This window comes from Podarcis gaigeae (assembly GCF_964106915.1).
Source record: "Podarcis gaigeae genome assembly, chromosome: 12".
Lineage (NCBI taxonomy): Eukaryota > Metazoa > Chordata > Lepidosauria > Squamata > Lacertidae > Podarcis > Podarcis gaigeae.
In genome coordinates this window covers 23,489,490-23,507,248 of record NC_139688.1, presented here as the reverse complement: position 1 = coordinate 23,507,248, position 17,759 = coordinate 23,489,490, and the positions used below count along the sequence as shown (strand labels likewise).

Below are 17,759 nucleotides of genomic sequence, written 5' to 3'. Positions count from 1 at the left end.
AGAGGAACATTCCATGAGGCACAAGGAGCTTCCACTGAAAGACGAAAAATTGAATCCAGGCCAAAGTCTTATGTGCTACATCAAGAATTCTCACTTCAGTACTTTTTCATAAAAAAGCGTTTATATGAATTATTGAAACAAGTATTTTTAAAGAAAGGCATCAGCTATCTTTTCATTAACTCTTCACCAAAATTCACTCCCAGCTCAGCCTCTATACATGCTAGGGAGGGGAAAAAGCATTAAGCGTATGCATGCCTGTGTCTTGTAAAATTTTCTTAGCAATAATCCTATTAATAGATGCTCTTCTTGGCACAGGTTCACATTTAACTATTCCATTTTCTTATCTTTCAAATATAAAACAGCCAGAGTTTGCACATTATGTGGCAACTTGTCTCTTGAGTTTCGAATGGGCAAGGCATAGCTTTATTTCCCTAAATTGAAGGTTTTTAACTCAACTTTTCCCCCATGTATAAAAGGAGAGAAAATCCTCATATTCCTATTTACAGTCCTCAAAAATTGGCAGAAACGGGTCTATGCACATCCAGTTCGCCCTTGTTCTAACACTTACATTTCCAATGTTTTTTTCTGCTTTCAAAAAATAGAATAATTGTAGCCTTAAAATTTCATTCCAGACAAGTGTTAAGTCTGTGTTTATTTTGCTAAGTTGGCATCAAACCAGTGCAGCTATGTGGAAAATGTGGTCACACTGAAAGCTTTGGGACATAAAAGCTTATACTCAAATATTCTCCTTATCAAGTGAACAATTGAAAGGAATCTTGGCAACCATTAAAAAAAGAACAGGAATTTTTTTGTTTAAGATGATGAGCTTCAGCTTTGACTAACACTAACATTAAGCAAGCAATTAATACTGTTGACTATTCCTTTCCTTTAACACAGGAGAGGAGGGCCTTTTTCCGCCCAAGGGCCACACTGCTTTCTCATCAACTTTCAGGGGCCACTGAATGCCAATGGTGGGTGGGGCCAGAAGCTAAAGTGGGCGGGGCAACTAATGTTAATTTTACCTTTCTGCCATCGTCTAGTTTCTACAAACACATGCACACAGATACACCTCCATATCCTCTATCCAGGCAAGTAAGAGTTCAAGGACACATGAAAGAACCTTCAAATAGCCTTCGCTGCACTCTTTTTGACACCTCCTTAATTTCATTCAGGCCAGTGTATCCAGACATGTAGATGCTGACAGGTTTCAATATTTTACTGTTAAAGAGGACCATGAAAGAGGACCATGCAGGGAGGCCTGGAGAGCTACATTTGCTCCCAGACCTGAAGTTATCCCTCCCCTACTGATTTAACACATGCTCTAAAGAGTTAGCATTATTTTCTATTAAAAGTTTAGCGACAACTGAGTGGTTGATTGAAACATTGGCAAAAATTGGAGAGGTCAGTTGATAACCCTTCTGTGGTATTTCTTACTAATTTCTTATTCTTGTGACTTCAAATGGAAGAGAGAACGTCTGATGCTCCTTCGCAATTCTTGAGTTTGATCTACATTACAGTAAAAGCCTTCTGAATTGTGCAGGCCCTTCATTGGACAACATAGCAGATGGTTCTCCCTTTACAACCGCAAACAGGAATGCATCTGTTACTCTTTGGCACAGGTGGGCGGTCCACATGGCCCTCAGCCTAATTTTATATGGCCCTCGAACTAATTTCAAAAGCCCTCTTCAAGCAATTAATTCAGAGCTTCTAGCAAGAACAATCAGACTTATCCCCCAGCAGACTCCTGGGCAGTAGTGTAGCGTGGGTTGTCAGCACCCGGGGCAAGGCAAGTAATTTGCACCCCCTAACCCGTGGATTTGCGCCCCCTAACCCTAACCCCCAGATGTTGCGCCCGATGCGGCCAGCCCCCCCTGCACCCCCCACGCTACGCCACTGCTCCTGGGTAGGGAGAAAGGGAACGAAAGGGGCAGTGGCTGCACACACTTTTTGCTCTGCCCCTTCCCCACCCCAAAATTGGCTTCAGCACCACCCATGCACACAATCAGCTTTGCCCCCTGCAGCAGAAATGAAAAGTTGTCCATCCTTAATCTAGGTCATTTGGAAGGAGTGCAGTAAACAAGGGAGGAAGTTCCTTTTCTTTCATTAATTTGTGGGATCAAGCCGAGCCCTTACGCCACTGGAAAACCAAAGGGCTATTTCAGGCCTGTCGTTCAAGTCCTGTTTTGCTGAAACAAGTTGCCAGTAAGAGCCAGAACTACATACAACTACCACCTTGCATGCTAGACTAGTTGCACCTCTTCTTTCCTGAAAGTAAAAAAAAAAAAAAAAACCCTAGAGCAGCACTTGCCTACAGATAGTGAGAAGTTTTGCCCTAAATAGCCAGTATTTAGCCTTTCAGTTGAATAAACATTAGCAAACACCCCTACTAGCATTATGGCATACCTATGCCAAACCTTGCATAGCAGTGATGAATTTGAAAGCTTTTGAAGATTGAAATACTATTGATAGATGGACAGAACTGAATCTTAATCATGGACGGGCGCTTCAGAGACCACAGTGTTATCCACACTAAAAGCCAGCTGAAACAGGAAAATAAGAAGACCATGTTGGATTTGAACCAAGGAGAATGTAGACTGAAATCACAGTTGGCATGGAGGTGGGGGCAGTGGGGCAACTGTTCCAGATCTCACCCAAGGAAGAGTACCATATACGAGCATAAGCAGCTGCCTTATACCAGTCAAACCATTGGTCCATCTAGATCAGCATTGTCTACACTGACGGGCAGCAGCTATGCAGAGAGGATGTCTGTTCAAGTTCTTACCTGGAAACACTGTCTGAATGCACAGCAGCTATGACCCTTCTCACATCAACACTGACTCACAATACTATATTTCACTGTTTTAATATTGAGGCATTCATTCATTCATTGTATACTGCTCTTGTTTGTAAAAAGTCAACAGTGTGCTGCTACTGCTTTCTCCTCCCACTCCATTATATCCCAAGGAAAACTAATAGCTTCAGTTAACTGCACTAGAAAGTGGGACACTGAAGCAAAGTATCACACCCAATGAGAGCTCAACCATTTAAACTCTATATTTGATGTTTATATATCACATTATATATCACATTGATGAAATGCGAAAAGGCTGCAGTTATACCAACTTTTACTCAGGGTAGGCCCACTGAAATTAATACACATGAATCACTTAGGTGCATTAATATTAATGGATGTACTCTGAGTGAACGCAGGTGGCGCTGTGGGTTAAAGCCTCAGCGCCTAGGACTTGCCGATCGAAAGGTCGGCGGTTCGAATCCCTGCGGCGGGGTGCGCTCCCGCTGCTCGGTCCCAGCGCCTGCCAACCTAGCAGTTCGAAAGCACCTCCGGGTGCAAGTAGATAAATAGGGACCGCTTACCAGCGGGAAGGTAAACGACGTTTCCGTGTGCGGCTCTGGCTCACCAGAGCAGCGATGTCACGCTGGCCACGTGACCCGGAAGTGTCTCCGGACAGCGCTGGCCCCTGGCCTCTTAAGTGAGATGGGCGCACAACCCCAGAGTCTGTCAAGACTGGCCCGTACGGGCAGGGGTACCTTTACCTTTACTCTGAGTGAAAGGTTAGTTGAACAGATTGAAGGGATTGTTCAGTCAGTAAAGTATGAGACTTTTAATCTCAGGGTTGTGGGTTTGAGCCCCATGTTGGGCAAAAGATTCTAGGAGGTTGGACTAGATGACCCTTGTGATCCTTTCCAACTCTCTGATTCTATGATCTATGAATAAAGGTGTTGTATCCAATACTAGTCATGCACAGAATAGACCCACTGAAATTAATAGATTACTCTCAATAGGTCTACTTAATTGGATATAACCTTTACCTCAGAGGGAGTAAAAAGCACTTCTGAGGGACATATAACACTGTTTATTTGTTCATTCATTCATTCAAATAAGTATCTTGGTAAGAAACTACAAAGAAAAACAGCTCATATGTTAAAATGACAGATCAGTATGAAAATGTTTGTAAAGTACTGTGTCATCCAATGTAGAGTTGCTACCAAACTGCCTCCTGGCATGCAGGTTACATAATCAACTATTATAAACTCCCACTGCATTCCAAGACTCACAACCCTCACCTAAAGTCCCACCAGTCTCCATAAAAGTACTCTTTTATTTTAAATTCCTGAGAGATAGCAATGTCAGTCTGCTGAGGCAAAAATGATTAAGACCCCTGTGGCTAAACACATCTCTGCAGCAGGAAAATTTATAGGCAAGAGCCCACTTTGTCATATGCATAAGAAAGCCAATGCCACAATAAATATATTTTAAGGTCCCAAGGGACGTGCTTATTTCAGCGCTTAGGATATTTTATGTCCCTTGTTTCAAGGAACTGTATTACTGGTTGATCTTCACTTCTCTACCTTTTTTTTCTATTCCAGGTATTTAAGAGCTTAGCACTACTTCTGAAAAGATCATGGCCATCTTGAAGAGAAATCTGCCAGCACCAAGGTTGGCTGTCTCTAAGCAGAACAGATCTAAAACACAGAGCTTTTTAAGCTGGTGCGTTTCACGCTGATGGAAGCAAGCTTCCAGCCTAGGGAAATGGATACAACCATGTCTTTGTTGTATCTATTTTCCCAGGCCTTCTTTCATCAGCAGATGTAGTTCAACCATCGAATAAACCAACACCCATACTGAGTCATGCCACACTTCTGATTTCTGAGGCTGAAACCTGCACACATCTACCTGGACTTAATCCCTATTCAATATAATGGAACTAACTTCCAAATAAACATTAATTTATTTTTTATTTTTAAAAGCTTTCAAAAGACTTGCTTTTCCTAAGAAGAGCACCGATTGTGGCTTAAAGTCTGTATTCACCAATTCTTCATGTGCCAGTTCCCCAAGCCCTGCCTCCACATAGTAAAAATGTTAAAAGGCATTTCTATCACTGCATCTTACTAAAATTCTGTCTCATATGGGGGTATCAGGTATCAGAGACAACAGTTTACCGCAGCACCTTAATCACGTAGTGAATCATAGGAGCTGGCTTCCAACACAATATTCATTGCATCCAGTCAGATCCCCAAGGATCCTAACGTTTTTAAAGCACATTGTAAACTCTTTTGCTTGTAGTGATGAAAAGATAAAGCCTTTAGGAGGCAATCTCTCGGATAACAGAAGCATTCTGGGAGAGGTCTATAGCAAATTGAGATATTTCCCTAGCCTACCAACTAACCAGAAATATCTCGTGGTCATGACTCCTGTTTCCCTTTCTCGTCTACTGCTGCACTGCTTTGCTATATGTAAAGTAAATGTGCAGAGGTATAACCCTATCAGTCATTGACTGACCTGGCCTAATTTTAGCAAGGTATGAGGTGAGCAGAAGATGTGTGGCAGTCATTTATGAGCTACTCAGCTACTACAGAGAAGGAAAAGGCAGATAGAAGGCCCTAAGGAAAAAGAATAGATGCAGAATGAGTCTTCTAGGCCAGACTTCTCTAACTTGTCTAAAACATCCATCATCCCCAGCCATTGGCCCAGCTGGCTGGAGCTAATGGGAGTTGGGCTCCTAAACTTCTGGAGGGCATGAAGCTGGGGAAAGGAGGTCTTGAAAACTGGGAGCTGCAGTCAAAAAAGGCAGATGGCCAAAGGCAGTAAAGGAAGTGAGAGGGAGAGTTCTCCAAAGCAGAACAGATGCTGGTGAGAGAATGAAATTTGGGGCAGAGAACAAAGACAAAAAGGTACCAATAAGCAGGAACCGCAGAGGCACTCAAAATACTCATCCAGATCTCCTAGTTTAAATTAGTGCTGTGTACTGGATTCAGCAGAAGCCCAAACCAAACCAGTGCAATTTGGGCAGAACTGGGCTTCAGACAAATCAGGCTGAGGCTGTCAGAAGGTGTGGCAGTTGAGCAGCAAAGCAGCTCCTAGCCGAATTGCACCCTCCATGGGCTTAATCCTGTTGGCTGCTGTGCGGGTTAGGAGGAGCGGGAATGAGCTGTAGCTTCTCCTTACCCCACCCCCAACCACAGGTTTAATCAGGGTTTTATAAACTCTGATTAAACATGAAGGTATCATAAGGAGGTGGTAGGAAAGGCTGACTCCCAAATCAATGTGGGGCTTGAATCTGGGTTGAGCTGACCTGAGATCAGCCTGCTAATCTGAAATTGCAGGCTGGTCCCTGGATCAGATGGGGTGCAGCATGCACAATGCTAGTTTAAACAACTCAAAACAGACTAGGTAGCCCCTTAAGTAGATGGATCTTCACTTGAAACTCCAACAGCACCAGATCAAATTTTTTATATACTGTATGTATATTCTGGTGCTACTGAACTGGCAGGGTATGACCTACATGGCTGTAGCCATAGGCACCACATTTGTGCAACTGCTATCCTCTAATAACAGGAAAGGCTTCTTAAAAGATTACATTGCTGCAGAGCAAGTACAAAGAGACCGTCTCCCTGCCCAAACCAGAATTTCTGCATGCCAGCATTCAACGTTCATCATTTTGCTGCCATCCCTTTCAACTCAGGCAGGCTTGAAAAGCACTTTTCATTACCATGCTTTAGTAAACAGGTCATTTTTGCTTCTGCTGCTTTGTAGGCCTCCCCAAAATAACTTCACCATTTGAGTTTGCAGCTCCACTTACTTTTGTCCTCAAGCTCCAGTTATCCAAACCACAAACCCAGAGGTAGTACTCTTTCATTCACACAGACACACAGAGTAGCATTTACCCTGTTTAATCTCTTCTGTGGAAGAGAAAAGAGAAATTTCTGAGGAGGAATGGGGGCAGACATGGGTTTTCAGCCACTCCAAGCATTCAATGCTTATTGCTTCCCTCAAAGAATCCTGGGAACTGTAGTTTGTTAATGATACTGGGAATTATAGCTCTGTGAGGTGTGAACTTCGGTTCCCAGGATTCTTTGTGGGGAGAGCCACATGTATGGTACGGATGCGACCATGAACAATGGAGAAGGGGGAAAGAACTGAAGAGAGAATAAAAAATATATGGAAAGAAAATGGAGAGAGAAGGAAAACTGGAAAGACTGGCAGATAACGTAGCAAATACCTAAAGCTGAGATAACAAATCACTTGCCTAGAAGCTTTGTCATAGAGGCTGAGAGTACTATCCAAGATGATGTCACACTCATGGTATTTTGGGGCGCATTTCATTCACACAACCATAACCACTAACATGCCTCACTACCATTCTTGTCCGTTTTGATTGATCCAGAATATGGCTGTGTACAACCCATAAAGTTTTGTGTTCTTATGATCACAAGGACAAAACCTATGAAAATGCCTGTCCCGAGATATTTTCACCAGCAGATAAACCACTTCCCCTCATCTGAAGAATGGTAAGTGGAAACTCCTTTTTGTCATTAATCAAAATCAGCCCAGCTCCTCCTAGAGAACTTTCTTACTCCAACTGCCTTTTCAGAACTGACGACTTTTAATGAAAGGTCTGGTGCCATGTTATTTTTTTACAGTAAATATTTTTAGGTTTTTAATAGATTGTGTGTGTGTGTGTAAAATTATAGTAATGTTTATTTGGATTTTTTATGATTGGAGGTTTCCCCCCCCCCCTAAGTTTTTAGCTGTTCTTGTTATATCTGTAAGCAGCTTTAATTCCCCATCAGGGAAAAAGGCATGGTATAAATAAATATATAATAATAATAATAATAATAATAATAATAATAATAATAATAATAATAATTTATCATTAAGGTACTTCTGTATATTTTTAACTTGAAAGGCCTCATCATACAACTATCCCCAGATTTCAATGTGCTACTAGAAACAAACCTTTTGAATGATACTGGGTGATATCAAAAGTCAAATTTAGCCTATGGTGGCATGTAAGTGCCTATCATGAGCTTAACACAAGTAGAGGCAGCTATGGAAGTTTTCATGCTCTTCTTGCAGCTGCTGTAAGAAGTGGTGCTGGTGTGAAGAAGCCCTTCGCCAGTTTCTTCTTCCCTTCCTTTTTCTGAACACCTGCTAGAATCCAGCATCAAGACAGGTTCTTAATTAGTACACTCTGTTTCCAAGGCCACGCTCACAAATTTCCTGCTTTTGCACCAAGGCATTGCACCATTAAAGATGTCCAGATGTTGATATTTAAGCATTTTGAAACACAGCACACCTTTTTCTAATGTAATTGAGACAAAGCCCCCAGGAGAAAAGCTCTGAGTGCTATGGTTAAGATAGCAACTGATGAGCAGTAATGCAAATCTTATGATCTCATCAGCTCACTGGAATAGGAAAATGCACATCTCATTTTTATAGTCCCATTTCATATTCAAAATGGGAATTTTCTAAGTTACAAATACCAGCCACATGCACAGCTAAAAATATATTTTAAAAATCCAATAGAAAACGACAAATAAGAAATATAACTTATGTCTTTTGCAAAAGTATTTTAAGAGTAAAAAGACACCTGACAACCGGGTTAAAAAGTGTAAGAAATCAGATCAAAGTGTACACTATTAAATAAATTCATTGCCAACACTAATAATTCCATTGGAATAATGGAGATATGTATTTTGAACATTAAGACCAACTATTTGGCCTTCAACTCATTAAAGTGTTTATAGTACACTTTTAGGGTAAGTTAAAGGACCCCTGGACAGTTAAGTCCAGTCAAAGTTGACAATGGGGTTGTGGCGCTCATCTTGCTTTCAGGTCGAGGGAGCCGGCGTTTGTCCACATACAGTTTTCCGGGTCATGTGGCCAGCATGACTAAACCGTTTCTAGCACAACAGAACGCCGTAATGGAAGCCAGAACACACGGAAGTGCCATTTACCTTCCCATTGCAGCAGTACCTATTTATCTACTTGCACTGGTGTGCTTTAACTGCTAGGTTGGCAGGAGCAATGGGAGCTCACCCCGTCACAGGGATGCAACCTTCTGATTGGCAAGAGGATCAGTGGTTTAGATCACAGTGCCACCTGCACCCCTACTTTTACCTTTACTTTTAGGTTATAAATCAGTCTACTCCAGCCTGGAAGCCACCTAATATTTTGAACTACAACCCCGCATCACCCCTGACTATGGATCATGTCAGTTAGAGCTGAAGTCCACAACAATGAAGGGCACCAGGTTGGGGAAGTCTGGTGCAAAAATTCTTTGTACACCTAAAGAGACACTTATATTTGTTTGTATTTATGATATTTTTACTGGAGAACGGTTCAGTTGCCAAATGCATTCAGCCTTCATTTCCAGCATTCTGACTGCATACTAAACTCAACAGTAACGTAAGTTTCCTACTAACACTAAAAGGATCAAGCTTTTTTTTAAAAAAAAAAAAAGCATTACTGTAAACAGCAACTTGATTTTGTTTGGGCAGCTACATGAAAAAGCAAACAGGTAAATAAATCACAAGCTGGAATGGCAAGTCTCCTTTTCCAGTGATTAAAAGAAAGCCCTGTTTTCTCTCAGGCAAGAACTCATCATGCATACAAACTAGAAAACTCACTTAAACCTTTTTAAATCCCATTTGCTCCAAAAGGAGGGATAGGAGTGCACAACTTTGATTGTGTTTGTGCCCATTCTTATTTGAAATTCATTTAAGAGTAGTCTTAGATATCAGGCATCATGAGAAGGCCATTTGAAATAAATCGTTCTATACTGATGCTATGGGGGGGAAGTCATTCTACTGCAGCCCTCTAGATGTTGTTGGATTCCAACGCAGCTAACATGGCCGATGATCATGGATGATAGCAGGTATGGTGCAAAAAACAGCTGCTGGACCACAGGTTTCCTATCTCTGCACTAGTATAAGACTAATTACCCAATAATTTGGTGTTCTGAAGGGAGCAACTCTCAGGGCATGGAACCAAGTACATACATGTGCCAGATTTTTTTTATTTCTAATATTTATATTCTACCTTTCAAGGCACTATACACACATATCCACAATACAATAATTAAAACTTTGTTAACATTACAACAATAAGACAGCAGCAACTGGAACAGTACAAAGCAGAGCATACTAAAAAGTAGTTTGAATTTTGTTCACAACCATGAATCCACCATCATAAAATGTCCCAAACAAACATGATAAAATGGGACTTTTAATTTAAAAAAAAACCATAACTGCTGGATTGTTGGACTAGGACCTGGAACACAAGGCTTAGGGTTCAAATTTCCACCTGGCCATGAGGCTCATGACCTTAGGCCAGTCACAACCTCTTGCCTACCTTGTGGGATTAAATAAGGAGTGGGGAACCATGTACTCAGCACTGAGCTCCTTGGAGGAAAAGATGGGATATAAATGCAATAAACAAACAAACAATATATAAAATTGGCATAGCAGAAATGGTAAAGTCAGTGGAAATGGTCAGGTAAAACCAGCAAGGAGACATGCTGGATGTCCTGGGCAAATAAAATTAGGTCTTTTCTGGTGCAAAAGAGCACCAGGTTCAATGACAGGCAAGTGTCTCTTGCGAGGACATTCCACATCCTCCTTTCTGGCCACTCAACTCCACCACCAATATTCAGAAAGCAAGGAGGCTTGGGAAACAATTACGGCCTGTGGGCAGGCTCCTCTGGGGGGAAAGCACATGATCTAAATTATCTAAATTATCAGGTCCTAAGTTGTTTATGGCTTTAAAAAGATAAACATCAGAACTGTGTCCATAAGTGGGACAACAGTCTGTGTAGTTTAAGAACTGATAATACATTTTCCATACAGCTGGCCCCAGTTAGTAGACTAGCAATTGTGATTTGAACTAAATTTAGTGTTTGAGAAATCTTCAGGTTACTGTCACAGTTACACCAATGCTCTGGCAGTAACCAAAGCATTAGTAACATTGGCCATAAGAACATAAGATGAGCCTGCTGGATCAGACCAGTGACCCATCTAGTGAAGCATCTTGTTCTCCCAGTGGCCAACCAGATGAGTGTGGAAAATCCACAAGCAGGATCTAAGCACGAGAGCACTCTCCCCTTCTATGGTTTCCAGCAACCAGCATTCAGAAGCATTACTGCCTCCAGCCATGGAGGAAGAGCATAGCCATTATGGCTAGTGGCCATCAATAGGCTAGGTTCTCTTTGTCCAGGAGTAGCAGCAGCCAGCACACCAGCCTTAGTTGGTAGAAAGTACTGTGCACCACAGATGCAATTTGGGCATCCAGTATCAAACCTGAATCTAGCAGCACCCCCAAGTTGCAAATCTGATCCTTCAAGGGAAGTGCAAACCTGTGCAGAACAGGTAGGCCACCATCACTTCCTTGGTGAGACAAACTACACAGCTACAGTACATGCCCACTGTGCAAAGAGGAATTCACAATAAAATAGAAATCTGCTATAATCGAGATATTGCCACTACCAAGCATGAACATGTTCAAGCACCCGATACCAAGGGATGAGCTGCAATAAAGCTACATAATTGAAATGGATGACAAGTTCCCAGCAGGCATATGGGCTCTTGAAAAAGTGACCACAATATCTGTATACTCCTTTTTTATTATTTCTTTCCCCAAACAACAATACTTTAAAAAAATAAATCTGACCCCCAATTTCATTTTTACTTCAAAAAAATCATCATCACTCAGAGGCAGACCAATACGACTTCCTGCTGCTTCTGCTTTTTGACTGAAAGAGATAAGCCTTTGCTTTAGCCCACCACAGCTGAGATAGAGAACCTGCAGCCTGCCAGATGTTATCAGACTCCAGCTCTCATCACCTTCAGCCAGCAAAGCCAATGGTCAGGGGTGATGGGAGTTGTAGCCCAGCAACATCCAGAGGGTCACAGTTTCCCCATCCCTGCACTAAAACCTCAAAACCAATAGATGGAAATTAAGGCGCACTATGAAATGTGGATTTTACAACCACAATCATGCCCCATTCACGTGCTATGATATCACACACACCAAATTATTTGTATTTATACAGTTTATATATGATGCATGTTTCAGAAAATATAAATCTAAGCAGTTTACAACATTCTGTAAACATCACAAATAGAAGTCAATAAAAATAATAATGGGGGAAAATCCACATTATAAAACAACACAATTAACAATGAAACAGGACCGCGTCTTCAGCGTCAGAATAAAACATTACACAGGAAAATCAACTACAAAAATACAAAGAAAATTCCACATTGTTCATCTACTAGTACCGTAGCTCATAACATGTGGAAAAAAATGTTGCTCATTTTCAAGTACACAGGGAACCAGAACCAACTGAGGGTTCCCACAATATATACTCAAGTGTTTCCCTCTCTCACAGCACAAAGTAGACCAAAAGTACACATAGAATGTGTTTGTGTAAAATGAGGGACTCCTTTGGATTTGGGGTCACTTTTTCCAAAATAACCCTTCCATGTGTTAAACCCAATGTGCTTTTGCCCTTATCTATGCAAGTAAACACCCAATCTAATGATGTTTTAACTTTTACAGTAACATGTGCACAGTGTAAAAGTCTGCCCAGACATACACCCTTTTAGATCCAGTACAGTTCTATAAAACTAGACGATGTGAGACACTTACGCATTGCAGTAGGGTTTCTTCTCATACCCTTTGTAGTTGTTCATGTTTAGAGCCATTTTGCAGACCTCGCAATGGAAACATCCTTTGTGCCAGTACTGAAAAAGAATTCATAGTGTTACATATGGTATCACTGCCAATATTTGCCATTTACACATTGAAAGAGGGATTTCCAATTTGTAAAAATTCTACTAATTTTACAGAGTTTTACTTCATTGTGCAAATCAAAACCTTTTCAATATACACATGCCACATTTTCTACACACATTTTAGCATTTTTCTGGTGGCAGTGACTGCAGCTCAGCACAGCCACAAGGAAACCAGAGGGGGCAGGGGGTCTTCATCCGAGTGACCTCTGGAGGCACTAACAGCCTCAGCTAGTTGTGGAGTCTACTGGGAGGTCCTGCCAGAAACTGAACTTCAAATCGGCCAATCACAGCCGGTCCAGTGGTTTGCAAGCTAGACCTGGGGGAGCTAGTCTCCACTCAGGTCCTCCTCACTGTGAGTGAGCAGCATAGTCAGCAATGGATGTTCCGCCCACCCTGTGTCTTTTGGCCCTGCCCAAGGATAAGTGGACAACGCTCTAGCATGACCTTGCTGTGGAATTAATTGGTATTCGGGACCAGGGAGAAATTTGTCTGCAGACCAATTGTGCCTGTCTTAAGGTTTTGCCTACCTCATAGCAAGAGTCACAACTTTTGGCGCAAAAGGTATTGGGTTGGACCCTTAGTCAAAACTGGAAGAAAATGTTTAAGGTATCCTGGTAAAGGGGTCCATGGGGAAAGTTTTATCCGAAGGCCCAGACAGGGGCTAATAGGCCATAAAACTTTCCAAGTGGCAGCCTGGCAGATCTGCCCCCTTTGATCTGCATTGTGGGGCGATTCTTTAACCCAGGATCTACCCTAAAGGATTAATTAGCCAGCAATTGAGCTAGGCTGATTCAAGATATACAGTGGACGCTCGGGTTGCGAACATGATCCGTGCGGGAGGCACCCGCAGCTCCGCGTCTGCACACATGCAGGTCGCAATTCGGTGCTTCTGCACATGCGCAAAGTGCGATTTAGTGTTTTTGCGCATGCGCGAGCGCCAAAACCCAGAAGTAACCCCTTCCGGGTTCGGCACGGTGCGCAACCCAAAAACGTGCAACCTGAAGCGTCTGTAACCCAAGGTATGACTGTATACTCAATGCCTAAGACAAAGCCCGTGATCAATAAAATTGTGGCCATTTTAATCCCAGTTAACATCGGCACACTGCACCTGGGCTTAGGTCCAGACTAACAAAGCAATCCTAACCATGTTGACTCAGACGTAAGTCTCCTAGGTGCATACAGTTGGTATTGCCACCTAAGCTAGTTGAAATTGGGTCTCACTGAAACCAATGAGGCAACTTGGTCATGTCTTAACTACATTTCCCACCAACTTCAATGGAAACTGAACTCAACTGACTTAGCCTGATTGGATCCAATCCAAGGCCTCTTTCAGCCAATAAACACTCACACCCTATGAAGCAAGTGACAGAAGTGCCATTCGTCTGACTTTTAAAGTGAATGATACAGTCTGGGCATTTTTGCTGTTACATATGTCAAGCCCAACGTAATGGTGACTCCCTGAAGATTTAGGATGTCATCATGTCATCATTTAACTAGGTGGGCAGCAGTTTATTTAAGTGATAAGTCACATCATCTCCTTCGCCTGTCACACATTCCCTGATGACCGCAGCTTTACCTTTCTAAGTTTAGCACATACATACACACACACCCCAAAAAATTGGTTCTGGGTTGTTTTGAGTAGCAGAAGGAAATAAGGCTTCTTTAAGAAAATCTTTCAGCAAATACCCATCCCAAACACTGCATAAACAAATACCACCCATTAAGCCTGTTTGTGCTTTTACAGAAACTGCCTCCACCCTGAAGTCTAAGAGGCGCCCATCCCCTTTTGGGGAGTTGAAGGTGCAGAGAAACAGAGGCATCTGACACAGCCTCAATGCTTTGCGGTTTTTCTTCAGACAAACGTGCTTTTGTGATCACCACCACCACGGGGAGAGGGACAAGAGACCTCGTTTCGGAGAAAAGGGCATGCCCAGGATGCTGATGATGAGCCTCACCCCCTCCTGTGACTTGCCTGTCAGTCACACCGCCCGAGCTGGCTGCAGTTGCGTAAGAAGCTGCCCTTGTCAGAAGCATCTCCTTCTGCACTGCAGCCCTGGAGGCGATGAAACCGCTCCGAGTCCGGAGCAAAGGGACGACTCACCTTTAGGGCTAAAGAGAGGAGGGCGAGGGGGGCGGGCAGCTTCGACCCTCATTTCCCTAGGGGGGGGACACCCGGGGAGGGATGGAGGGGACTTTCCTCCACCTACTGTGCTGCCTGCTGAGCATATCTAACCTAGAGAAGCTTTCTGGTCGGATTGAAAGGGGACCTGACTAAACCCCTCGCAAAACTGACGGCCAGGATGGGGGGCCTGTATCCAGTTTAATCTTGCTCCGCCCCCACCGCGGCGGGCGCGCTTCGCGATGCGTCAGTGGCTGGTTGACACGTTAATTACCGTCTGCCCACCCCGCCACCGCCGCGCTGATTAGAGGAGGAAGGGGACGAGGCGGGGGAGGAGCAGCGGCGCAGATTCCGATACACAAGCAGCCGCCCAGGCGCGCGCTCGGCCACCTGCGAAGCTTCCCGTTCCAGCCTCTCATCCCACCGCAGCCCAGCTCCTCAAAGCAGGCGGCCGAGCCGAGCCCAGCGCCAGGCCACTGCGCGCCTGTGCGTCCCCCACGACCACCGACACCTCACGGCTCCCCGTTAACCCTTCGTGGCGCTCCCTCGCCGCCACCGCCCCACCACCTTGCTCCTCCGCTTCGCCCCCTTCCCTCACGTGCCCCTTCCCTGCTCTTCTCTGGGGAACCGCAAGGGCAACGTTCAGCCCGCGCTTAACTGGGAAGGCGAGGGTGGGGGGGGGGGGAATTACCAGGCTCTGGTTTTTTATCATCACTATTATAATTATTTTTACGTTTTGTTACGCTTCCCTTTTCACCCCTCACAAGTGCAAGTGGCGGACACTTTTTCCCGACCTGGGTGGGGTGGGGGAGTCAAGTTCAAGGGGCGGGAGGAAAACGGAGGAACCCCGAAGCCCTCTCTCCTCACGCACAAAATAAAAAGCGACGCATTTTCCGATTTTTTTGAGAGCAGCAGGCACTTCTTCAAGCAGGTGAAGCAAAATGACGCTGGGCAGGGAAGCGAGGGAGTTCAGAAGCAGTTCCCGAGGGAAGCTCCCTTCTCCCCTCATACACACACACACACACGGGTCGCCCCTCGTCCTGCTTCCCCTCAGCCCTCCTCCCCCTGTCCCCCCCCCCACGCACCCCGCCCGCCCGCCCGCCCGCGCGCGCACCTTATCCAGGCAGTTGACTTTCTCGGTCGGATAGACGACTTTGCCACAGCGGGCACACTGAGGGTTCATGGTCGAGCTGTCGGCGAAGCGTCCCGGCGGAAGCGGCCGCCCCGAGCTGCTGGGGCATTCCCTGCCCGCCGCCGCGGCGCTGAGCAGCGAGCGAGGAGGATGAGTCGCCGGGCACTGCGGACTCTCTGGCGAGGAAGGTCAGCGGCGGAAGCGCGGCTCCAGCTGGCGGCGGCGGCTGCGACAGAGGCTCGGCAGCATGTGCAAGCGAGTGGGAGGGGGGAAACAACCGCTGCTGCCTGGAGCCTCCTCCGCCTGCGCCCGCCTCCGCCTCGTGCCTGCGCGCTCCGCTCCTCCAGCAGAGAGCGAGAGAGGGAGAGACCCGCCGCGCTGGAGGAAGGGGGCGGGCTGCTCCCTTCGCCGCCAGGCCTCTCTCTCTAAGGAAGAGGAGCACCCCCGGAGCAGGTGGGGGGACGTGGCCTGGCCTCTCTGCTGCTATGGCTTAGCCATCAGGGCTCGAGAAGAATGGAAACGTAAGCATGGATAAGTTGTTGCCTTCGAAACTTATCATGAGGTGGGGGAAATTAGGGGAGAAGAAAGGATTCCTTCCCCGGTATCTCCTTCCAAGCTCCAAGGATCCAGCCTCTCAACAAGATGTGTTTGCAAACCTCCCCCTACCAATACTGGTTTGATTGATTGATTGATTGATTGATTGATTTCTATACCGCTTAATATATTAAAAATGTTTCTAAGCGGTGTACAAAAAAACCGGAGCAACCACAGGCAACTTAAACAAACTATTACAAAAATAGATACAGTATTGCATATAAAAGTATTATACAAAGCTACTTCTGTAGTGTGGCATGCCATCCCAATATCCCAGTGATGTGAGATTTCAGAGGTTCCAGGCACTTATCCAGGGTTTGTGTCTTTTTGGAATGAGGCACAGGGGAGACTGTGGCGTCTTTATTATATATAGGTGGTTTATTTACACACATGTACAACCTGAGCCTACGATGAAGGGGTTCGCAGCATTAGCACCCCAAAAGAGTCTTGTTTCTTCCATAGGTACAGCCTTGGATTTAAACAGAAAACAAATATTTCTCTGACACTCTTCAGCTTGCTGCTTTAACTCTAGGTCACATCACTGCCACTCTGAACTCTAAATTCAGGATTTATCCTCCTAACTCTCTCCCCGCCCATTTGTCTTCTCACACAGAGCCCCCTTTCCTTGGTTCTCTTAATGGCCCATCACCCAGGCAATCACTTCAAAAAAAGAAGCTAGGCTGGCTTATATTCTAACACTTGTTGGATCCAGGGGCTAGAAGGATCTCGCATACAGCCTACTTCCTCCCTCCAAAACTCATAACAATATATAAATCAGTATCAAATCATTTTCCTTTTGACACACCCTCCCTCTCAGCCTTCTGGTTCTTGTCCAGGGTCCAAACAAACTATCAGGGGTGCAGTTTGGTAATTTTGGGGAAAGCTTTGGCCCTCCGGGTGCTGGTGGACCTTAGCTCCCACCACCTGGTTCTTGGCCATGATGGCTGGGGCTGATGGGAGTTTGAGTCCAACAATATTTGGAGGGCTACAGATTCCTCCACTCTTTTTAGATCCTTGGCCCAGCTCATAAGGTGGTGGTACTTTTTGATTCTGCTGAGTTGGGCCCTGGACCTCTGCCCTGATTTCCTGCCCTAACAGCACTACTGTTGGAGACGTTTTAGCATCGTTTTAGCATCCCCTGAGCAGACCTTTCACAGTCCTGTATGATTATAGTGTTGGTTTTTAGACACCATTGATGATCACTTGTGAATCATCACTTGACAACTGATGGATGATCAAGGACTTAACAAGCTGACACAGTGTTCCTTTGGCTGCAATACTATACAGACTTTCCTGGGAGTAAGGCCCACTGAACTT

General features: G+C 44.6%; 1 protein-coding gene across 3 annotated transcripts in view; it reads right to left on the bottom strand.

Moving 5' to 3' along the window:
* Positions 1 to 17,759, bottom strand: part of NEBL (nebulette) — a 176,013-nt gene that overhangs the window by 117,747 nt on the left and 40,507 nt on the right. The window contains exons 1-2 of one of the 3 annotated variants that reach the window (XM_083704731.1): positions 15,831 to 16,265; positions 12,452 to 12,546 (exon numbers count right to left, since the gene is read on the bottom strand). In XM_083704731.1, the coding sequence (XP_083560857.1) occupies positions 12,452 to 12,546; positions 15,831 to 15,899 (164 nt within the window). In that variant the 5' untranslated portion in view covers positions 15,900 to 16,265. Of the gene's footprint in view, positions 1 to 12,451; positions 12,547 to 15,830; positions 16,266 to 17,759 lie in introns of those variants that run through there. The other 2 variants (XM_083704729.1, XM_083704730.1) reach the window with 2 other exon arrangements.